The sequence below is a fragment of the Carcharhinus amblyrhynchos genome, chromosome 10 (assembly GCF_965287045.1).
Source record: "Carcharhinus amblyrhynchos chromosome 10, sCarAmb.v2.hapA, whole genome shotgun sequence".
Lineage (NCBI taxonomy): Eukaryota > Metazoa > Chordata > Chondrichthyes > Carcharhiniformes > Carcharhinidae > Carcharhinus > Carcharhinus amblyrhynchos.
In genome coordinates, this window is record NC_137333.1 from 53,816,541 (window position 1) to 53,841,741 (window position 25,201).

The 25,201-nt window shown below is 42.7% G+C and overlaps 1 protein-coding gene across 11 annotated transcripts in view; it reads left to right on the forward strand.

The window, feature by feature from the left end:
- dlg2 (discs, large homolog 2 (Drosophila)) overlaps positions 1-25,201 on the forward strand; it is a 941,559-nt gene that overhangs the window by 824,563 nt on the left and 91,795 nt on the right. For all 11 annotated transcript variants that reach the window (XM_080197062.1, XM_080197064.1, XM_080197065.1 and 8 more), the window contains one exon: positions 17,745-17,921. In XM_080197062.1, the coding sequence (XP_080053188.1) occupies positions 17,745-17,921 (177 nt within the window). The remainder of the gene's footprint in view (positions 1-17,744; positions 17,922-25,201) is intronic.

Sequence of the window (25,201 nt, forward strand, 5' to 3'; positions counted from 1 at the left end):
CAAAATACTCATTTAATACCTCGCCCATTTCCTCTGGCTCCATGCATAGATTCCCTCCCTTGTCCTTGAGTGGGCCAACCCTCACCCTGGCTATCCTCTTAATCTTTATATATGTATAAAAAGCATTAGGATTTTCCTTACTCCTACTGGCCAAAGCTTTTCCATGACCCTTTTTAGCCCTTCGTACTCCTTGCTGAAGTTTCTTTCTATTTTCCTTATATTCCACACTTGCTTCGTGCGTTGCCAGCCTCCTAGCTTTGACAAATGCTTCCTTTTTCTCTTTGACTATGCTCACAATATCTCTCGTTATCCAAATCCCAAAACTTGTCATACTTATACTTCATCCTTACAACAGTGTGCCGGTCCTGAATCCCTATTAGCTTACACTTGAAAGCCTCCCACATGCCAGATGTTGATTTGCCCTCAAACATCTGCCCCCAATCTACAGATGCTGCCTAATATTGTTGTAATTAGCCTTTCCCCAATTTAGCACCTTAACTTGAGGACTACACTTATCTTTATCCATCACTACCTTAAAGCTTACTGAATTGTGATCACTGTTCCTGAACTGTTCCCCTACTGAAACACTGACCACTTGGCCGGGCTCATTTCCCAATACCAGGTCAAGTATGGCCCCTTCCCTAGGTGGACTATCTACATTTATGTTCCAGGAAGCCCTCCTGGATGTTCCTTACAAACTCTGCCCCATCCATGCCCCTAGCACTAAATGAGCCTCAGTCAATATAGGGGAAATTAAAATCTCCTACCACAACAGCCCTGTTACTTTTACACTTTGCAAAATCTGCCTACATATCTGTTCCTCAATCTCCTGCTGGCAGTTGGGTGGCCTATAGTAAACCCCCAACATTGTGACTACATCTTTCCTATTCCTGACCTCTACCCATATTGCCCCATTATATGACCCCGCCGAGGCGTCCTCCCGAAGTACAACTATGATATGCTCCTTAACCAGTAATGCAACTCCCCCACCTCTTTTACATCCTCCTCTATTCCGCCTGAAACATCTGTATGCTGGAATGTTAAGATGCCAATCCTGTCCTACCCTTAACCAAGTTACTACAATGGCAACAACACCATAGTTCCTAGAACTAATCCAAGCTCTAAGTTCATCTGCCTTAGCTGTTACACTTCTTGCATTGAAACAAATGTATTTCAGGCCACCACACCCTCTCTGATTAGCAATCCCACCCTGCCTGCTGTTTCTTTGAGTCTTACTGGCCCTACTCTCAGCTAATTCATCTATGCTTTGGTTCCCACCCCCTGCCAAACTAGTTTAAATCTCCCATATGACACTAGCAAACCTCCTGGCCAGAGTATTTGTGCCCTTCCAATTTAGATGCAACCCCTCCTTCTTGTACAGGTCCCAAATGCCCCAGAAGGGACCCCAATGGTCCAGATATCTGAAATCCTCCCTCCTACACCAGCTGTTTAGCCACATGTTGAGCTACACTATTTTCCTATTCCTAGCCTAACTAGCACGTGGCACAGGGAGTAATCCGGAGATTACAATCCTAGAGGTCCTGCTTTTTAACTTTCTACCTAACTCCCTAAACTGCTGCTACAGGATCTCATCACTCTTCCTGCCTATGTCATTAGTACCAATATATGCCACAACCTCTAGCTGTTTACCCTCTCCCTTCAGAATGCTTCAGGGACCCTGGCACAAGGGAGGCAACATGCCATCCTGGAGTTTCTGTCACATTCACAGAAACACCTATCTGCACCCCTAACTATAGAATCCCCTACAACTATTGCTGTTGTCCTCTTTGTCCCTCCCTGCTTAATAACAGAGCCAGTCGTCATACCACTACTTTGCTGCTGGTATCCCCAATAGCCCATCTCCTCCAACAGTATCCAAAACAGTATATTTGTCAGAGAGGGGACTCCTGCCCCTTCTGGCAGTCACCCAACTATCTGCCTGCACCTTCAGTGTGACCACGTCTCTAAAGCTCCTATCTATGATGCTTTCCTCCTCTTCCATGCTCCTAAGTGCATCTAACTGCTGCTCCAACCTATCCATGCGGTCTGTACAGAGCTGCAATTGAGTGCACATCCTGCAGACATAGTTGTCCGAGACGCTGGGAGCATCACAGATCTCCCACATCTCACAAGTGCAACACTTAAAGTATTTGAGAAAATTTATGAAACTCTTACCTTCACTTTTACAGTGTCACAGTGGTCTTTTTTTTGGTTAGAAGAGGATGGAGAGAGGGAAACACTGATGTAGTGTTACAGGCTTACCGTTCCTTGACACCAAATCTTCCGCTTCCCACTTCTAAGTAAATGTTGCTGTTCTGACTTCTCCCAGAATGCACCAGTGAAGTCCCTCAACCGCTTCTACCTGATGCTCTAACTCCTGTTTATCACTGGAGGGGATCTTCCGCTTCCCACTTCTTGGTAAATGTTGCTAGTCCGACTTCTCCCAGAATGCACCAGTGAAATCCCTCAGCCGCTCCTACCGGATCAATGGGAAATCCCAATGACAGGGGTGGGACCTGAGAATCCCACTGCCAGCAGATAGCACACTGCCTCCCACCACCAGGAAACATGCGGCGGGAAGGCCAGAGAATTTCACTCAATATCTTTCTTTAAATAAAAGGACTAAAACTGCTCTCAATGTTCCAGATGTGGTCTCACCAGTGTCTTGTACAGTTGCAGCAAGATTTCCCTAGTCTTACATTCCAGTCCACTTGTGTTAAGGGCCAACATGGGCAGCATGGTAGCATAGTGGTTATCACTGCTGCCTCACATCTCCAGAGACCCAAGTTCGATTCCCGGCTTGGCTCACTGTCTGTGTGGAGTTTGCAAATTCTCCCTGTGTCTGCGTGGGCTTCCTCTGGGTGCTCTGGTTTCCTCCCACACTCCAAAGATGTGCAAGATAGGTTGATTGGCCATGCTAAAATTGCCCCTTGGTGTTCCGGCATGCATAGGTTGGAGGGATTAGCAGGGTAAATATGTGGGGTGATGAGGATAGGGCCTGGGTGGTATTGCTGTTGGTGCAGACTCAATTGGCTGAATGGCCTCCTTCTGCACTGTAGGGTTTCTGTTGTTAACATTCCACTAGCCTTCCTGATTACCTGCAGTATGTGTGTGCTAGCTTTCTGTGTTTCATGCACAAGTACTCCCTCAGTCCCTTTGTGTTGCAGCTTTCTGCAGTTTTTTTTTCATTTAAATGCTCTTTTGATTTCCTGTTCAAAATGAACAACTTCACATTTTCCCACATTATACTCTATTTGCCAATTTTTTGCTGACTTACTTTACCTACCAATATCTCTTTGCGAACTGTTTGTATCCCTTTCGCCACTTGCCATTCCACTTATTTTTGTGTCGTCTATAAATTTACCTATTGTACATTAATTTCCTTTCTTCAAGTCATTAATATATGCTATTAATACTTGCGGTCCCAGCACTAATCCCCATGGAACCCCACTGGTTACAGATCACCAACTTGAAAAAGAACCCTTTATCCCCACTTGTTGTTTGCTGTCAATTAACCAATTCTCTATCCATGCCAATATACTACCTTCAACACCATGGGCTCTTATCTTATAATTTAACCTCTTTTGGAAGTACCTTGTTGAATGCTTTCTGGAAGTTTAAATACAACACATCTATATGTTCCCCTCTACCCACCCAGGTTGAGACTTCTTTGAAAAACTTTAATAAATTAGTCAGACATTATTTCTCTTTCATGAAGCCATGCTGACTCTGCTTGATTGGATTATAATTCAAATGTGAATTTTTCCAAATTCCTTAATAATTGATTCCAACATTTTTCCAAAAATAAATGTTAGGCTAATCGACATACAGTAGCTTACCTGGTTTTTGCCTCCCTCCCTTTTTGAATAGGGATGTCACATTGTCAGTTTTCTAATCCTGCTGTAGTTCTCCAAGGATTTTTGGAAAATGACGTCCATTATATCCATTATCTTAGCAGTTCCTTCTTTTAGGATCCTGGCTGTCATCCAGGCCTGCACTGCTGCTCTGCCATTGAATGTGATGTGAAACACCCATGTACCTAATTAATGAGATTAGGGCTGGAAGGTTTGGTGTGTTTTCCCACCAGTTGCCACACAGGCAACACCCCACATTCTTACACCAGCTATTGTATGCAGTCTCAAAATGGGAGAATTATACCCTGTATTTCTTCCCCACAGAAGTTGGCCATAATTTTGTATGAAATAGCCAGAAACTTCCAACAAAGTGAGAGAATCCTTAAGACCTGCAATGTTTTTCATTTTAAAGGACAGGTTAAAAACATGTTACCTCTTTCCTGTTTCACTGTTAATAACCTAAATGCATGTTTCATCTTGAAAATTCATCTTTACTTGTGTGGATGTATGGTTATGGCCCCGATTTTTGCCATGGCAGAGAGCCTGTGTTGTGGTGAGAATATGATGTGGAGGTGCCAGCATTGGACTGGGGTAAACACAGTAAGAAGTCTCACAACACCAGGTTAAAGTCCAACCAGTTTCTATCAAATGAACTGGTTGGACTTTAACCTGGTGTTGTGAGACGTCTTGCGTCTTGAAAATAATCATCAAGTCCAGAAATTCTAAGTCACATATCTGAACATGAATATTTTTATGATGGTAAGACTGGAGTCAGGCTGCATTTGCACATTCATAGTTTACAAAGGCAGTTGACCATTTAAGTCACTAGCTGCCTCTGTGGAAGTGAGACTTCGGTAAGCCAGGTGTGTGAAACCCAGAGTATGCAGATTAGACAAGATAAGAGCTGTTCCGAACTTGATGAATTTTTTTGGATAGCCAGGTAAGGTACTTCTTTAGCTATGATCCCAGGACATTTTTCTGAGAGGTAAGCTATCCCTTTGGAGAGGTATGGTAGCCTTTGGGATTATTAAACATGATTATGCGTAAAAAGTACATAAACTCACTAAACTGTCAAAGCTGCCAAAAAACGTCAAGCTGTCAAAGAACTGTCAAAACCATCAAAGAAATGTCAAAGGATACTGAGTGCGTTGGCATAGAGGAGTAAGGCAAAGGGGATGGATGAGGGAGCATGAGTTGATATGAATGGCTTAGAGGCTATGAAGGATCATAGGGATGTTGGGGGGCAGAGGGAGATATATGGGCAGTGGGTAAAGACATGTGTGTTGGTATAGGAAGAATGAGGGGGGGCATGGGGGTGGGTGGGGCATGAGTTGACAAAGATTGTCATAGCTGTGGCATGGGGATGCTTGCAAGGGTGAGAACTGAAGGGCTACTTTTTGTTACAGTGTTTTTGAAGATAGAGGCAGGCCTTTCACCCAGCCTGCCTCTGCACTCAGCAGCCTCTGTACTTGTTTTGGTGACAGTAGGTTCGCCTTCTAATCCATCTCCCCCCACCTCTGCCCCCCGAACAAAGGTCATAACTGTGGGTAGCCATATTTAAAGGTTGGGTTCATAGATCCATTAATTCTCCTGTCTTTAGTCACCCAACCTCGGACTGAAAATCTGAGCCATTGTGTTTGAGGGAGCACCTGTTTCATTGTGTTAACTTTTCAGGTGTTGTGTAAGTAAACATTTATCCTTTGTTCTTCTTTAAGCTCATTTGGAAGCCTATTCATTTTTATCCTTCAAAGTCATAACACTTAAGAGGCTTAAAGTATTCCTTCTCAAAAAGATTTCTGGCTGCAATCAGCTGAGAGGTGAGAAAAAAGGGGAAAGTTATTTCACCATCTCTCTCTGTTCATAACAAAAACTAAGAAATAGGAGCTGAAGCAGGGCTTTTGGCCCTCTAAGCATGCTCCAATAATCAGTATAATCATGGCTGATGCTCTACCTCGACTCTTCCTTCCCTAGTTATCCCCATAACCCTTAATTCCCCATATCCCTTAAAATTCCAAACATCTATTAACCTCTGTATTGAGCTAATCCTTCTAATCTGTACATCTTTGGACACTAGAGGTGGCACATTGGCTAACGCTACTACTGCACATCATTGTAAATGTTTTGTGTAAACAGTGTTTTCCTTCATCTCACATTGCTGATAAATGATCAGACTAATCCAACACTGGATGAGCAGAATTTTTACTTAAATATTGGAAAGACCAGCCATTGTTTTCAGTTGCTACTCCAAATCCATCCCTTTCCATTGCAACTGTCTGAGGTTCAGCTAGTCTGTTTCCAACCCTTGTTTTCACATTTGATCCTGAGATGAACTTCCAATCTTGTGTGTACCACTTTCTTCCATCTTTCTTTGTCCTGTCAGTTCACCTGCTGTTGAAACCCTCATTGATTCCTTTTGATTTGACTATTCCAATACACTCTTATGTAAACTTGATCATTAAAAGCCCTGCTGTCTGTATCTTAGCGTTATAGAATTGTTAGCGCAGAAGGAGCCCATTTGATCTGTTTTGCCTGCTCCAGCTCTCTGAACAATAAACTTAATGCCATTCCACCGTAGCTTTCCTGTAATCCTTCATGTTCTTCCTTTTCCTCTAACAATCAAATTTCATTCAAATGTCTTAATTGAATGTGCCATCACCCACTCTAGGGTAGTACATTCTTCATCCATACCCACATACTGCGTGAAAAACTTTTTCCTTATGTTGCCACAGCTTCTTTTACAAATCATTGAACAAACATAGATTTATTTCCACAAAAAATTATCTTGTGGAATTAATTAATAGTAGAATTAATTGAAAAGTGAGCAAGTTAGGATGAGAGAGGAATTGGCGAATGTTGATTGGGGGAGCACATTGGAAGTTAAGTCTGCTGAGGAACAGTGGAGGATCTTTAAGGAGATCTTTCTTGGTGCTCAGCAGAAATTTATTCCGATGGTTAAAAAGGATCGTAGGAGGAGAGATAAATCAGCCATAAATAACGAAGGAGGTAAAGGAAAGTGTTAAATTAAAAGCGGATGCGTTTAGAGTAGCTGAGAGTAGTGGGCAACAAGAGGATTGGGAGAGGTTTAAATGTCAACAAAGAAGTTGATAAAGAAGGGTAGGATAAACTATGAAGCTGGGCTAGCACTTAATATAAAAAAAGATAGTAAGAGTTTTTATAAATATATAAAAGGGAAGAGGCTGACTAGGGTGAACGTTGGACCCTTAGAGGATGAGAGGGGGGCTTAGTGGTAGGGGATGGGGAAATGGCTGAGGCCTTGAATAACTTTTTTGTATCGGTCTTCACAGAGAAGGACGTGAATAATTTGCCAGGTGTTAGCGATGGAAAGATGGTAGGAGTGGAGGGCCTGAATGACATTATTGTTACTAGAGAGGCAGTGCTTGACAGACTGGAGGGACTGATTGTGGACAAGTCCCCAGGACCGGATGGAATGCATCCAAGGGTTCTAAAAGAAATGGTGGAGGTGATAGTGGATGCCTTGGTGATTATTTTCCAAACGTCGCTGGATTCCGGGGAAGTGCCGGAAGATTGGAAAACGGCTAATGTTACGCTGTTGTTTAAGAAGGGTGGCAGGCAAAAGGCAGGGAATTATAGGCCGGTTAGTTTAACGTCTGTTGTAGGTAAAATGTTAGAATCCGTGATCAAGGAGAAAATAGCAAGGCATCTTGAGGAGAATTGCTTGATAGAGCAGACGCAGCACGGTTTCGTTAAGGGGAAGTCGTGTCTGACGAACTTATTGGAGTTCTATGAGGATGTGTCTAGGGCGGTGGATAGAGGAGAGCCGGTGGATGTGGTGTTCCTTGATTTTCAGAAGGCGTTTGATAAAGTGCCGCACAAGAGGTTATTACAGAAGGTCAGGGGGCATGGAGTTGGGGGTAGGGTGTTAGCGTGGATAGGGGATTGGCTGTCAAATAGGAGGCAGAAAGTGGGTGTCAATGGGTGCTATTCGGATTGGCGGTTGGTGACTACTGGAGTGCCCCAGGGATCGGTGCTGGGGCCTCAGCTATTTACCATTTATATAGATGATCTGGAGGAGGGAACTGAGTGTATGGTGTCGAAATTTGCTGATGACACCAAGGTTGGTGGAACGGCAAATTATGCGGAGGGTGTGGAAAGTCTGCAGAAGGATCTAGATAGGCTGGGCGAATGGGCCAGGAACTGGCAAATGGAATTTAATGTTAGCAAGTGTGAAGTTGTCCACTTTGGTAGGAATAATGGTAGGAAGGATTGTTACTTACATGGCGAAAAACTGCAGCATGCAACGGTGCAGAGGGACCTTGGGGTCCTTGTGCATGAGTCACAAAAACCCAGCCTGCAGGTGCAGCAGGTGGTCAGGAAGGCAAATGGGATGCTGGCCTTCATAGCGAGGGGGATTGAATATAAAAGTAGGGAGGTCTTGCTGCAACTGTATAGGGCACTGGTGAGGCCGCAGCTGGAGTACTGTGTGCAGTTTTGGTCGCCGCACTTATGCAAGGATATTTTGGCCTTGGAGGGAGTGCAGAGGAAGTTTACTAGGTTGATACCGGAGTTGAGGGGGTTGAACTATGAGGAGAGGCTGAATAAACTAGGCTTGTACTCGTTAGAGTTTAGAAGAATGAGGGGAGATCTCATTGAGACATATAAGATGATGAATGGGATGGATAGAATAGAGGTGGAGAGGCTCTTCCCGCTCAAAGGACAGTAGGACTAGAGGGCACAGCCTCAAGATAAGGGGGGCGCAGTTTAGAACAGAGTTGAGGAGGAACTTCTTCACTCAAAGGGTGGTGAATCTCTGGAATTCTCTGCCCGTTGAAGTGGTGGAAGCTGCCTCGCTAAATATATTTAAGACGCGGGTAGATAGGTTTTTGATAGGCAAGGGGATTAAGGGTTATGAGGAGAGGGCAGGAAAGTGGAACTGAGCCACGACAGATCAGCCATGATCTTATTGAATGGCGGGGCAGGCTCGAAGGGCTAGATGGCCTACTCCTGCTCCTATTTCTTATGTTCTTATGAATATATTCAATGACTAAGAATCCACAGTTCTTTGAGGTCAAAAATTCCAAAAGATTCACAACTTTTCGATGAAGAAATTTTTCATCTCAGTCCTAACTAACTGACTTCTTATTCTGATAACTTGTGTTCATGGGTTCTGCATCATGTGGAGGTGCTGGCGTTGGACTGGAGTAAACACAGTAAGAAGTCTGAGGAGGTTGGTGCGGTTTTTCGCTGTGGCACGTCAGAACTGTGGATCGATGAATTGTGCGCCATATCCTGTTCTTATGAGGACATCTTTCAGTGTCTGGAGGTGTCTGTTGCAATCCTCCTCATCTGAGCGGATCCTGTGTATACGGAGGGCTTGTCCATAGCGGATGGCTTCTTTAACGTATTTTGGGTGGAAGCTGGAGAAGTACTTCTTACATGGGTTCTGCAGCCAGGGGAATCATTTTCTCAGCATCTACCCCTGTCACTCTCCCTTAGAATTTTGTATGTTTAAATTAGATTATTTCTCATTCTTCTAAACTCCATGGAATATTGACCTGGTCTACTCAATCTTACCTCATAGAACAAGCCCCTCATCCCAGTTGTGGTGGAAGGGTATTTGGCAGAGTAATGTGGGGCTGGAGGATAGTACTCCCCACTTTTTGATGTAGAGAAGAGTCGGGAAGGAGCCAGCATGGAGACAGCACCCATGCATAGCAGCACTCCGAGTTATTGTAAATATAGTGGTTTTAAAAGGGTGCAATTCTTTGAGGCATCCACTATATAGTCAATAATATTGCTGGCTAAAGGATTGCACCGAAAATACCTCAGATGCAATGATGGAATGTCCATCAAAAAAAACGCTATAATCCCATACTGTCAGTCACAGGCGAGCTGTCACTCGGTAATTACATTTCATTGATTCCAATAACTTTCTGGAATTCCTGTGATCTACCTAACTTCACTTGAAATCCAAAGCACGTCAATTAAATGTGTTTTTCTTATTGGCAGTTTAAAAGCACTTTGTTCCTGTGAATCAATCTTTGGCCTCTTATCATGTTTAAAAACTCACTGTAGCCTTGAGTAATTTTTTGAGAATTTGCTGCATAAATAGATGGGTTAAATGTTAAAGATGAAATTGCCTTGATTGCCTATTCGTTTCCTTGTTTTATTTATCCTGGATGCATAAATTTGCAAAGATTAATTGACTGTACCCCTGTCTTTCTGTTCTCTTTCTAAATGGGTTTAAATCTAAACTTCCATTCTCCTTATTCTCCCACTTGTTGTGAAAGCAATCCAAGTAGAATGTGGCAAAATTTATAAAATAATGCGTGAAGAAGTGGACTTTTCAGGTTTTAGGTGGAATAGTATTGCTTTGATCAGAAGTAAATGCTCTTATTGGCACCACAATTTACAAAATGAAGATGGACTTTTGTTTAAATTTCCTTTTGCAATTAACAAGCTATTCCAATTTCAATAACTCATGGGTGAAATGCAGAATTGAAAGGAATACGTTGGGTGCACTTTTCTCAAAATTACAATGTTGGATCGGATGAGAGAAACTGTGTCACCAGCTTCACAGAAGCCTTTTCTAGCCTGAACTGATAGCACTCCGTGCAATTTCAAAGTGCGAGTGGGAATCGCACTGTAGGGTGGGACCTAAACAAGCCATGATACTGGGATTCTGAGATCAGACCAACATTTAAAAATGGCACACCAAATTCCAAGTTAACTTAGTACACCCATATGCCTCCATGGAAATCGGTTGGGACACCCTGCCGCAATCAGAGCCCCTCCCCGCCACTGCAATGCAATGCAAGATTGGGCATTCCCCTACCCGCCACTGTCCAAAATACAAAGTTCAAGACATTTCACCTTCACCTCCCCCCACCTCCCCACCACCACACATGCAACGGGGTTACCCAAACCACTGAATCACAGCCACTGACTCTGATTAACACTTGTATACTTCTTTACGTCTGGTGTTACTCAAGTAGATACTTTGGGGATGATTTTCCCAGCCCACTGTGCTGCTCTAGCAGTGCAACCGTGGGAGACATCAGCAGAGGCCATTTAGTGGGCTCCCACTAGGCACCAAAGCCCCCGCCTGTTTCCTGGTCCTGGATTTCCGGTGTCGTCAGCTCCACGCCAGAAATTGCCACAGAGCTGATTTAAATATTAAAATTTAAATTTAAGAACATAAGAAATAGGAGCAGGAGTAGGCCATCTAGCCCTTCGAGCCTGCCCCGCCATTCAATAAGATCATGGCTGATCTGTCGTGGCTCAGTTCCACATTCCCGCCCTCTCCCCAAACCCTTAATCCCCTCTCTTATCAAAAACCCATCAACCCGCGTCTTAAAAATATCTAGCGAGGCAGCCTCCACCACTTCAACAGGCAGAGAATTCCAGAGATTCTCCACCCTTTGAGTGAAGAAGTTCCTCCTCAACTCTGTTCTAAACCGCCCCCCCTTTATCCTGAGGCTGTGCCCTCTAGTCCTACTGTCCTTTCTGAGCGGGAAGAGCCTCTCCACCTCTATCCTATCCATCCCATTCAACATCTTATACGTCTCAATAAGATCTCCCCTCATTCTTCTAAACTCTAACGAGTACAAGCCTAGTTTATTCAGCCTCTCCTCATAGCTCAACCCCCTCAACTCAGGAATCAGCCTAGTAAACCTCCTCTGCACTCACTCCAAGGCCAGAAAATCCTTGCGTATGTGCGGCAACCAAAACTGCACACAGTACTCCAGCTGCGGCCTCACCAGTGCCCTATACAGCTGCAGCAAGACCTCCCTACTTTTATATTCAATCCCCCTCTCTATGAAGGCCAGCATCCCATTCACCTTCCTGACCACCTGCTGCACCTGCAGGCTGGGTTTTTGCGACTCATGCACAAGGACCCCAAGGTCCCTCTGCACCGTCGCCTGCTGCAGTTTTTCGCCACGTAAGTAATAGTCCTTCCTACCATTATTCCTACCAAAGTGGACAACCTCACATTTGCCAACATTAAATTCCATTTGCCAGTTCCTGGCCCATTCGCCCAGCCTATCTAGATCCTTCTGCAGACTCTCCACACCCTCCGCACAATTTGCTGTTCCACCAATCTTGGTGTCATCAGCAAATTTCGACACCATACACTCAGTTCCCTCCTCCAGATCATCTATATAAATGGTGAATAGCTGAGGCCCTAGCACCGACCTCTGGGGCACTCCACTAGTCACCAACCGCCAATCCGAATAGCACCCATTGACCCCCACTCTCTGCCTCCTATTTGACAGCCAATCCCCTATCCACGCTAACACCCTACCCCCAACTCCATGCCCCCTGAACTTCTGTAATAACCTCTTGTGAGGCACCTTGTCAAACGCCTTCTGAAAATCAAGAAAGACCACATCCACTGGCTCTCCTCTATCCACCGCCCTAGACACATCCTCATAGAACTCCAATAAATTCATCAGACACGACTTCCCTTTAACGAAACCATGCTGCGTCTGCTCTACCAAACAATTCTCCTCAAGATGCCCCGCTATTTTCTCCTTGATCACGGATTCTAACATTTTTCCTACAACAGACGTTAGACTAACCGGCCTATAATTCCCCGCCTTTTGCCTGCCACCCTTCTTAAACAACGGCGTAACATTAGCCATTTTCCAATCTTCCGGCACTTCCCCGGAATCCAGCGACGTTTGGAAAATAATCACCAAGGCATCCACTATCACCTCCGCCATTTCCTTCAGAACCATTGGATGCATTCCATCCGGTCCTGGGAACTTGTCCACAATCAGTCCCTCCAGTATGTCGAGCACCGCCTCTCTAGTGACAATAATGTCATTCAGGCCCTCCACTCCTACCATCTTTCCATTGCTAACACCTGGCAAATTACTCACGTCCTCCTCCGTGAAGACCGAAACAAAAAAGTTATTCAGGGCCTCAGCCATTTCCCCATCCCCTACCACTAAATCCCCCCTCTCATCCTCTAAATTTAAATCCTATTGGGGGCCTGGGACTAAAGTCTTCAGGTCACTAGCCTCCCCACCCCCTGCCAGGAGTAGTTCACTCCAGCGGGGTTTACATTAGCTCCCCACTAATGGGGAACTGGCGGCCCAAACCTGCTGGAATGAAGGGAGGCCATGGAGGCCCCCCCAAGAGGTCGGGGGTAAGGGGCTGGTGCCCCTTGGCATTGCCAGTGTGGCAGTGCCATTCTGGCCCCCTGGCACTGCCCAAGAGGCAAAATGGCAATGTCCAAGGGATATCTTGGCACTGCCCATTGGACATTTGGAGATGTCTGGGACGCCAGTGATCGGGAGTAGCGGGAATTGGAAGGGCAGCATTGCATGACTGTTCAGCGATGGGGCTTTCCAGCAAGAATAGGCCCCACACCTGAACTTTCGAAGTGAATCTACCTGAGGCACTCTACAGTGCTCAGAGTATGGGAGATTCATTTTGAAAATCCGCTAAAAAACCAACAGGAGTTTTTTTTTGCGAATTCAGCACTTCGAATTTTTTTTGGGGAGAATCCTGGCTTTATTGCAAATGCTTTGCGTCAAATAAGATTAGAAAATTGAATTTTTATGGCTCAAAGATTGATGTGGAATAAATGGGCTTTGACTCATGGAGCAATGGCAGTAATATTGGGGAAATTGGGAGCTATACTATTGGGACTTCACCTAAACTGAGGTGGATCCAATGTTGTGGCGAGTAATATAGCTAGGGTGTAGAGATGTCTTTAACCTAAAGCTTGAGGGCAGGAGACCAAGTCAGGGTAAGTGTAATAAATTAAAGATAGAGGACAAGGCAGGAGAACAAATTAGCAATAAAGGTAATGAAGATCAGACTGTGGTAGGAAGGGGCAGAATGTACAAACTTAAGAGTGTGCCCACAGACATGGTCGCTGAGATGATAGATGCATTAGTTATAAGTTTTCAAATTGCCTCAAATTCTGGAAAGACCCCATCAGATTGGAAAGTAATGAATGTGACTCTTCTTTCTATTCAAGAAAAGAGGGAATCAGAATGCAGGAAACAACAGGCCAGTTAGCTTAACATCTGTCATAGGAATAACATTAGAATCCATTATTAAGGAGGTTTTGGCAGGTGTTTTGAACAATGATCATGATTTTCCAGGGCCATTCGCCATGAGTGCAATACTCGTTATGGCGTCTAGCTCTGGCTAGAACAGGATCTATGTCGATGGAACTCCAAAACACAATCTTCTTTTCTCCTTCCTGCTGATGTAAGGGCAAGAACCTGATTTGAATGTATTTGAATATCATTAGTGAGGTTAAAGTCAGATGTTCAGCCTCACCGAATTTTCCCATTCACCAGCGTGATTTCACATGAGCGCAAATTACTACAGCTCTTTAAAAACATGGTCCATGGACCAAGCGCCAGTTGTCAAGTGATGCAGACATAGAGAAAATTCAAAGAAGAGATTTCAGAGTTTGCACCAGAGAGAAAAGACATGTTATGGCTGTTCATGCCAGTGGGATTTCCCACCCCATTGCAATGAATGTCAATTTGGCTGGGTGGCAAATTCTCATTGCAGTAGAAATGCGGCATGAATGGCTGATAAGATCGTGCCCATGAATTTTGTAAGCTAAGAAGAAACACTGCAAAACTGGAGGGACAGTAGTTAATTGGAGTCAGAAATGGAATATACATAGATTAAATGAATGGGAAAAATATGGTAGGTGCAGTCTAATATAGGAAATTGTGAACTGGGCCACTTTGGCAGGAAGAATAGAATATGCTATTAAAATGGAGAGAGATTGCAGAACTCTGCAATACCGAGGGATCTGAGTGTCTTAGTACATCAATTGCAAATTGTTGCTGTTCAGGTACAGGAAGTTAATAAAAATGCAAATAGGAGGTTGCCATTCCTTGCAAGGGAAATGAAGTAGGGAAGCTTTGCCCCAGATATACTGAATGTTGATGTGACCTGAGGCACTCTACAGTGCTCAGAGTATGGGAGATTCATTTTGAAAATCCGCTAAAAAACCAACAGGAGTGTTTTTTTGCGAATTCAGCACTTGCAGTAGAAATGCGGCATGAATGGCTGTGTATAGTTTTGGTCTCACTTAAGAAAAGATGTATCAGAGAATGTGCAGTAAAGGTTTACTCAACTGACTTGTGGGATGAAGGAGTTGTTTTATGAGGAATTCCATTGGAATTCAGAAGAATGTGAGGTAATCTTAAACAAGATCCTAAAGGCACTGGTAGGGTGGATGCTGAAAGGATATTTCCCATATTGGAGATACTAGAATTGGGGGACAGAGTTTAAAAATAAGGGGGGGGGAGGATTCTCATTTAAGGCAGAGATGAGGAGAATTGTGTTCTCTCAGAGGATCATTAGTCTGTGGAATTCTCTTCCCCAGTGAGTTGTGAAGGTGGGGTCATTGGGCTGGCTGTTATGAGAGATATATTGCTCAACCCCTGACTGAAATGTTGATTGAAAACCGACTGATGAAAAACAAATCTACACAGCAGCAATAACATACTATGGTCAGCAATAGCAAGGGAAATGTGGGACCTCTGCCCCATGGCTCTAAGGAAGTCCTACCCTTGGGATTAGCCAACAATTCTTGAAGTCCTAGCAGTGCCAGAGCAGAGCTCAGTAGTGAGTGCTGCTGGGACAGCAAGCAGACTCAGGTTAAAGGCCCCTATAGATTCGGACTCAGGTAAGCCAAGGTTATTGGGTTTTGAGGATTTGGGTGGGGAGGAAGAAAGGGAGGTAACTACCTTCGGAGGGGATGTTCAAAGTCAACCCCCCCCAAATATTGTACCCCTCTTTTCCACATTTTAAAAACAGTCATGCCTGCTTGCCTACACTAACCATGTTATGAGATCAGATGGTTTCTAAACAAGTTCAGTTTACCCTCCATTATTTACAAATGTCAGTCAAGTTGCCAATTTCAGTGCCGATCTGCTTCATGCATTATGAGGGACAGTCCAGAGTTGGGTAAAAATATGGTGTGCTGCCAGTTTTATATGGTCTCTGCTTACCACCTCCCACTCCCCAACACCCAGTAGGGCACAACAAAATCTATCCCATCAAATATGCTTAAGGCTCAGTTAGATACATTCTTAACAGACAAGGATGTGAAAAGTTATAGGGACAGGCAAGAAAGTAAAGGCCACAATAAAGTCCTTTGTGTGTTCAAGCAAGATGCAGTCAAAACAAGGAAGTGCAGATCAGTTATGATTGAATTGAATGGCAAAGTAGGCCTGAGGAACTCAGTGTTTACTTCTGCTCCCACATTCTGATGAGGCATTCTGTGATTTATTTAGTTTCTCATATCAGTGGTAATTTTGATTATTATTGATAAGATCAGACCAACAAAACTGTGACCAAATATGCAATGGGAAGGAATTGTTTTTAAAACTGCTTCTTTATATAAAGAAAGAAGCATTTCTTATTCAGATAAAAAATAATGGACAAAAGAACTTTGTGTAACTGTGTAAACTATAACATGGATCAAGTGATTAAGTAAGGAAATATATTCCTTTCAATGTAATTAGAAATAACAATTATACTTTGTTTAAGATTTGTTTTAGCTGGAAACCTTGTAGTATTAATGTAAGCTTACTTGTGACACTAATAAATAAACTTTGAGTGATACTCCAGTAAAGAGGTTTATTGGGGTTATTTATTCTCTTAATATTTTACTGTACATTAGGTAATGACATCTCTTTTATGAATGACTGAATATCACGTGCATGCAGTTTTCCTAGCGCTGACATGATGGCTGATTTATAGTTATTTGGTTTACCCCTTTCCATTTTTGGTATAAAGGAGTGATATTTGGCACCCTCCTGTCCTTTTAGCACAATTAATGATATCAAAGAATCACAATGAGATGAATCAAATCTGTCAGTATTGTAAAGTGCAGTCCTGATGAGTTATGACTTTTAGGAAAATTAACCCTTTTAATTGGTTCTTTTTCATATTTTTATACTTTCATGATTTCCTCTGGCATTCCTATAATTCTTCTCTAAACCTTCTCTGTAAGTAGTGCAGATTAATTTTTAATGGAAAAATATGTAAGCTGAGCAGTAGGATTAATTTGCAATTCCTGTGCTATTTGTTTTCCTACTGAATATTAGCATTGTACATTGATAGTAATAAGTGCAGTAAGCTGCCAGATCTAATAGGTTCTGTGCTTATAACTTTTTGCGTTGTACTTTGCTGAGGGCATTCTGGTTATTTGAAACCAGTGAGCATCATCCTCAGGTAAGTGATTTCTACATGTTGACCCAAAGAATTAGCATAGCTTTTGAAAATTGAGGGCTAGTTTTGATGCAACACTGTTTTCATTTAAAATATATCTGCACTGTTGGGATAGAAATGCAATCAGTTTTACATGTCCTATCTGGCTTTATAATCATGTGACCTCTCTCTGCCATGAGGCATCCCTCTGGAGGAGGCTATCTTAAGATCAGTTCAATAAAGACCTACAATGAGAAAGCATTGAGGAAACTCAGTCCTGAAAATTTTCCCTTACAGCTGCTTTGTTGTCTAACTTAGATCTTGGATTGGCAGGTGAGAAACAATGTAGACTTTATCACTGAATAGATGAAAGAGCTGTCCTGTACTTGTAGGAGATAACATGTGGGGGAGTATGTGGGGGAGGCTAGAAAATGGCGCATTTCCCTTTAACATTTACTGCCTAGCAATATGATTCGCATTCAAATGAGTAACCCCAGAAATTTAACCAGCACATTCATTATGAAATAAGTATGAGCTCTGAGGCTGTGTGGCACCCATTATTGTACGTTGCTAAGTGTGAAAAATGAAAAAGCACAAAACAATATCAATATATTTTGAATGTAAATAATGATATATGTTTAAAACAACAGCAAGTGATTTTGTCTAACAGTAAATGCAAGACTTAACCCTTTGAAATATGTTTTTCAGAGCTCTATTTGACTATGACAAAACCAAGGACAGTGGTCTTCCAAGTCAAGGCATCAGCTTCAAATACGGGGACATTCTGCATGTTATCAATGCGTCTGATGATGAATGGTGGCAGGCACGAATGGTCACACCTGAAGGAGACAGTGAAGAGATGGGTGTTATACCAAGCAAAAGAAGGTTCATAAATCTATAATTTTCTCTTATTTTCCAAAGAATTCTGAGAAGACTAGTTTATTGCAATAAATATTCCACCTGCTAATTTTCCATAACCTGGCTTCTGAAAGCTACATTTATAGTGGATGGGATATAATATATGAAAAATGTCCATCTGAAGAAATGCATTTAGTTTTTCAAATCCAATCATAATCCATACTGATTTTCTTTGTTCATTGTTATTCTTTCATTTAAACACACCCATATGCTGTTCAGAAGCATTTTTTTAGACATCTAATAACAAACTAGAATTCCTGCACTGTGTTAAAGCAAAAGAGAGGAAAGAACAATCTGCCTTGTAATCCTTTTGGATACACAACTTCATGTGCTGTGGCTTATTGGTTGATTTAACAATGTATTGCTACAACCGCATGTATCACAAGAGTTGACAATTAGAAAAAAACACCACTAAGCTTGTTTTTACAGGATTCAGTTCTGTGTTTTCCTGTGTTGATAGTAAAAGGGCATTATTTTATCTTTTGATTAGTCTATATAATGATGTTAAATGATGGTAACATAGCTCTACTTGTCACTTCTTATAATTGAGTCCTGAATTTTAACTGCCAGCAGAGTTTCAGCAGAAAATCATATTAGTGAGTTTATTTCCCACCTATGACAGAATGAGATGCATCTAAACCTCATTTAAATCATGCCAGCTGACTTCTCACTGTCTTCCAATGAGAAGTGTGCAATGGGCAGAATTGATTATCAGGATACCAGACATGTGCAATGGGAACAATTGATTATCAGGACACTCAGATATAATGGTGAGGGTGCAGGTAAAGCAAGATCATAACGGGCAGGCTGAGTAAATGAAGCTAAAGTGCACAACAGCACTGATTTCACTGAATGATCAAGCATGAATAATTGAATAGGAAAAACAAAAACTGACCAATGGGCTATCTTCAAAAGTGAGATATTCCCTCAAAAGGGAAAGGTAGGACAAACAAAGCCAGAGTTTCTTGGATGACAAAATAGTCAGAAATCATGATAAAGAAGAAAAAGAATGCTTATCGTATGTGGCAGACAGAAAATACAATTGAGATCTTGATTGAATATAGAAGATTGAAAGGAGAGGTAGCAAAGCAAATAAGGAAGAAAATAAAGAATCAGTAAAGAGATTCATGGCCAACATAAAAAGGAATCTCAAAGTCTCCTGAAAGCATATAAAAATATGGTGGTAAAATGAGGAATAGGGACGATTAGGAATCAAAAGGGGATTTATGTGTGGAGGGAGAGTACACAGCTGAGGTGTTAAATAAATATCTTGCATCTATCTTTACCAAGGAAGAAGATACCACCCAAGCCATGGTTAAAGAGGTAATCAAGACATTAGAAAGGTTTAAAATTGATATGGAGGACGTATTGAGTAGGCTATCTATACTTAAGAGTTGACAAGGCACCAGGACCTGATGAGATGCATTCAAGGATTCTGAAGGAAGTGAAATGGAAATTGCAGAGACACTGGCCATAATTTTTCAGTCTTCCTCAGACTCGGGGCTGTTGTCAGAGAAGGACTGAAGAATTGCAAGCATTACCTCTTGTTTAAAATAGGATGTGAATCTTAGCCTAGCATTTATAGGCCAGTCAGTTTAATTTCAGTGACGGAAAAACTTCTAGAAACAATAATCTGGGACAAAATTAATGGTCACATAACAAATGCAGGTTAATTAAAGAAAGCCAGCATGAATTTCTTAAAGGAAAATCATGTTTAACGAACTTGCTGAAGTTTTTTCGAAGAGGTTACAGAGAAGGTTAATAAGGGCAATGTTATTGATATGATGTACATGGACTTCCAAAAGGTTTTTGATATAATGTCATAAAAACAGACTTGTGATCAAAATTATATCCCATGGAATGAAAGAGACAAAATTGGCAGAATTACAGGAAACAAAGAGCAATACTGCAGGATTTTTGGGCTGGGGAAATGTTTGTAGTGAAGTTCCTCAGGGTCAGTGCTGGGACCCTTGCTTTTCCTAATGTACATTAATGATTTAGGCCTTGGTGTACAGGTCATATTTTCAAAGTTTTCTTGTGATACAAAACTTGAAAGCATTATAAACTGTGAGGAGGATAGTACAGAACTTCAAAAGGACATACATTCAAAAATTAATGGAATAGGTGGACAGGTGACTGACAAAGTTCAATGGAGAGAAATGTGAAGTGATTCATTTTAGTAAGAAGAACATGGAGAAATAATATATGATGAATGGTACAATTCTACAAGGGGTTGCAAGAGCAGAGGGACTTGGGAGTGTATGTGCATTAGTCATTGAAGGATCAGTTGAAAGAGCATTTTAACAAAGTATACAGTATCCTAATCTTTAGTAATAGGGGCATTGAATACAAGAGCAAGGAGAATAAGTTGAACTTAGAAGACACTGGTTTAGCCTCAGCTGGAGTATTGTGTCCAGTTCTGGGCATTGTGCTTTAGGAAGGATGTGAAGGCATTGGAGAGCCTGCAGAAAAGATTCACAAAAATGGTTTCAGGGATGAGGAACTTCAGTTAAGAAGATAGATTGGAGAAGTTGGGACTGTTCTGGGCATTGTGCTTTAGGAAGGATGTGAAGGCATTGGAGAGAGTGCAGAAAAGATTCACAAAAATGGTTTCAGGGATGAGGAACTTCAGTTAAGAAGATAGATTGGAGAAGTTGGCATTGTTCTGGGCATTGTGCTTTAGGAAGGATGTGAAGGCATTGGAGAGAGTGCAGAAAAGATTCACAAAAATGGTTTCAGGGATGAGGAACTTCAGTTAAGAAGATAGATTGGAGAAGTTGGGACTGTTCTGGGCATTGTGCTTTAGGAGGGATGTGAAGGCATTGGAGAGAGTGCAGAAAAGATTCACAAAAATGGTTTCAGGGATGAGGAACTTCAGTTAAGAAGATAGATTGGAGAAGTTGGGACTATTTTCCTTGCAGAAAAGTAGACTGAGAGCAGATTTAATAGAGACAGCCAAAATCATGAGGTGTCTGAACAGAGTCTATATAATGATGTTAAATGATGGTAACAAAGCTCTACTTGTCACTTTACTGACAGTAAACTGCTCCCAGTTATGAAAGGATCGAGAACAAGACCACACAAATTTAAATTGACAAAAGAATCAAAAATTATATGAGTTAAAGCTTTTTCATGCAGCAAGTGGTTAAAGTTTGGAATACACTGCTTGAAATACGAAGTATTCAAAAGGGAATCATTCTGTTATCTGAAAAGGAAGGTTGTGGACAGTAATGGGGAGGATGCACTCAGGGAATTGCTCGTACACACAACCAGTGCAGGCATGATGAGCTATATAACTTCTTTCTGCATTGTAACAATTCTGTGATTCTGAAATCAGTGAACTAAGCTGTACTGGGATAAACTTAAACCCTGAATGGAGTTACCTAGCTGTTATGCAGGAATCATTTTAAATTACCTTTATTTCATAGCTATTTAAAAATCTTCATGCAGTTGCACTTTATGATTTGGCAGTGTGTTAAATATAGGAAATGGATTAACTGTAGAATTAAAGTCCTTGGTGTTAAACAGTTATGGATTTAGTTCATGCAAAGAAATCACTTACCATTAAAAAGCAAAGAGTAGAAATTACTGTCAGTAATGTTGTGAGAACACATGACTACAGAAAGCCAGAGATATCAATCAGACTGGTTACATTTCAAAACCAAACAGAGACCTTTGCAGGATTTCGCAGTCAGCAGCTCATCATTGTATAAATATTTTCACAGACTTAATATTCAGGCATGCCCATGCATTCATTTCATTTAACACCAACAAGAACCAGAAGATTTGCTAACATTGCAGGATTCACAAAAGTGCAAGGGTTATCGATTGCACACGTGCCTCAATTAAAGCAATATTGGGACAGTCAGAGGCATTCATGAACAGAAAAATTGACCATTCTACCAATGGGCGTCTTGTATGTGATCATAACAAAGGATAATGCAGATGTGGACACATTCTGGGAGCTGCCATGATGTCCACATACTTAGACATTCCCAGCTGCCAGAGATGTTTTATGCACAGCAACCTTTGGATCAGTGGCTTCTGGGATATAAGGGATGCCCCTTCAAGAGATAGATTATGGATTAGGGTCAAAAACTGTGTGCACAGAGCCTGAGAAGAGGTATAAAGAGAGACTACTTCCACCAGGGCCATCATTCTGCTCAAAATGAGATTTAAATGTTTGAACCATTCAGGTGGCATTCTGCAATATTCTGTTGCTTGTATATCACCAATGTTCATGCTATGCTGTGCCTTGCACTAGCTGAAGCTCCAGAGAAAAGTCCTGGCAGAGGAGGATCAAATGGAACGAAGCCCATCCTCTGAAAAGGAGCCTGAGGATAAATCTGATGATGATGAGGCTGAGTCATGCCAGTCAGCTATACAAGCCATGATGGGATGCTTTAAATGCCAGAGAGATGCGAGGTTCACAAATAGTGTGAAGATTTCATTAACAAGACATAATTTGATCTATATGACCACCTTGGCTGTACTCGCTTTTCCTTGGTATCCCCTGCACATCAAAACAAAGTGGCTTGCCAAGTGCCAATGTGGTGGTTAATCACAGCATATGAGCACAACCCCTTGAGAGCTTTCAATCAATCCAAGTCAAAACCAACATGTCATAAACATTAAACATTAATGCATCTGCAGCCAGAAGTGCAAAGAAAAATTATAATTGACAAAATAAATCAAAACATTTTAGAATGAACAAAAATAAGCAATCAGCCCTGTGAACACATATGTGACTAATGTGTTTTCTTAAATCATTTCCAGATGCTATTGTGTGGTGCTGCCCCCTCACCCACAGCTGTGCTGGAGACAGGCTGCTGACTCTCATGCCCTTTCCATAACCTCTTTGGGATTACTTTAGTGGGCATTTTCTGGTCACCTGAGACTCAGGATCCTGGCCTGGGGTGGGAGTCTCCTGCAGTGTGTCAGGAAGCTTAATTGTGATACTCAGACATTTGGGCCAACAGCAGAAATGCAGAGGAGAGGCCATGCGAATTCCTTCTGATGGTGGCAGCACCTGCTCATCACTGCCGTGATGTCCATTTGACCTTCCACAGAACCCCAGAAAAAAGAAACAAGAAGAGGCCATTTGGCCCTTCAAGCCTCCTCCGCCATTCATTGTGATCATGGCTGATCATCCAACTCAATAGCCTGATCCAGCCTTCCCCCATATCCTTTGACTCACTTCACCCCCAAGAACTATGTCTAACTCCTTCTTGAAAACATACAATGTTTCGGCCTCAACTGCTTTCTGTGATAGTAAATTCCACAGGCCTACCAGTCTCTGGTTTAAAAAAATTCACCTCATCTCAGTCCTAAAAGGTTTCTTTGGACTATGACCCCTGGTTCTGAACTCCCCCTCCATTGGGTGCTATTCTGATTGGCGGTTGGTGACTAGTGGAGTGCCCCAGGGATCGGTGCTGGGGCCTCAGCTATTTACCATTTATATAGATGATCTGGAGCAGGGGGCTGAGTGTAGGGTGTCGAAATTTGCTGATGACACAAAGATATGTGGAAAAGCAAATTGTGCGGAGGGTGTGGAAAGTCTGCAGAGGGATCTAGATAGGCTAAGCAAGTGGGCGAGGACCTGGCAGATGGAGTACAATGTTAGCAAGTGTGAGGTTATCCACTTTGGCAGGAATAATAGTAGGAGGGATTACTATTTAAAGGGCGAAAAGCTGCAGCATGCTACGGTGCAGAGGGACCTGGGGGTCCTTGTGCATGAGTCGCAAAAACCCAGCCTGCAGGTGCAGCAGGTGATCAGGAAGGCAAATGGGATGCTGGCCTTTATAGCGAGGGGGATAGAATATAAAAGCAGGGAGGTCTTGCTGCAACTGTACAGGGCACTGGTGAGGCTGCAGCTGGAGTCCTGTGTGCAGTTTTGGTCGCTGCACTTGCGCAGGGATATTTTGGCCTTGGAGGGAGTGCAGAGGAGGTTCATAAGAACATAAGAACATAAGAAATAGGAGCAGGAGTAGGCCATCTAGCCCTTCGAGCCTGCCCCGCCACTCAATAAGATCATGGCTGATCTGTCGTGGCTCAGTTCCACCTTCCCGCCCTCTCCCCATAACCCTTAATCCCCTCTCTTATCAAAAACCCATCAACCCGCGTCTTAAAAATATTTAGCGAGGCAGCCTCCACCACTTCAATGGTCAGAGAATTCCAGAGATTCACCACCCTTTGAGTGAAGAAGTTCCTCCTCAATTCCGTTCTAAACTGCCCCCCCTTTATCTTGAGGCTGTGCCCCCTAGTCCTACTGTCTTTTTTGAGCGGGAAGAGTCTCTCCACCTCTATCCTATCCATCCCATTCATCATCTTATACGTCTCAATGAGATCTCCCCTCATTCTTCTAAACTCCAACGAGTACAAGCCTAGTTTATTCAGCCTCTCCTCATAGCTCAACCCCCTCAACTCCGGTATCAGCCTAGTAAACCTCCTCTGCACTCCCTCCAAGGCCAAAATATCTTTGCGCAGGTGCGGCGCCCAAAACTGCACACAGTACTCCAGCTGCGGCCTCACCAATGCCCTATACAGCTGCAGCAAGACCTCCCTACTTTTATATTCAATCCCCCTCGCTATGAAGGCCAGCATCCCATTCGCCTTCCTGACCACCTGCTGCACCTGCAAGCTGGGTTTTTGCGATGAGGGGGTTGGACTATGAAGAGAGGCTGAATAGACTGGGTTTGTACTCGTTGGAGTTTAGAAGGATGAGGGGGGATCTTATAGAGACGTATAAGTTAATGAAGGGGATGGATAGGGTAGAGGTAGAGAGATTCTTCCCGCTCAGAAAGGACGGCAGGACTAGAGGGCGCAGCCTCGAGATAAGGGGGGGAAGTTTAGAACGGAGTTGAGGAGGAACTTCTTCACTCAAAGGGTGGTGAATCTCTGGAATTCTCTGCCCCTTGGTGTGGTGGAGGCTACCTCGCTAAATATATTAAAGACACGGGTAGAAAGGTTTTTGGTAGGCAAGGGAATTAAGGGTTATGGGGAGAAAGCGGGAAAGTGGAACTGAGCCACTTCAGATCAGCCATGATCTTATTGAATGGCGGGGCAGGCTCGAAGGGCTAGATGGCCTACTCTTACTCCTATTTCTTATGTTCTTATGTTTCTTACGCTCTTATCCTTCCTGCATCTACTCTCTATAACCCAGTTACAATTTTATAGGTTTCTATGAAATTACTTCTCATTCTTCTGATATCCAGTAAATATACTCCTAACCTACTCAATCTCTCCTA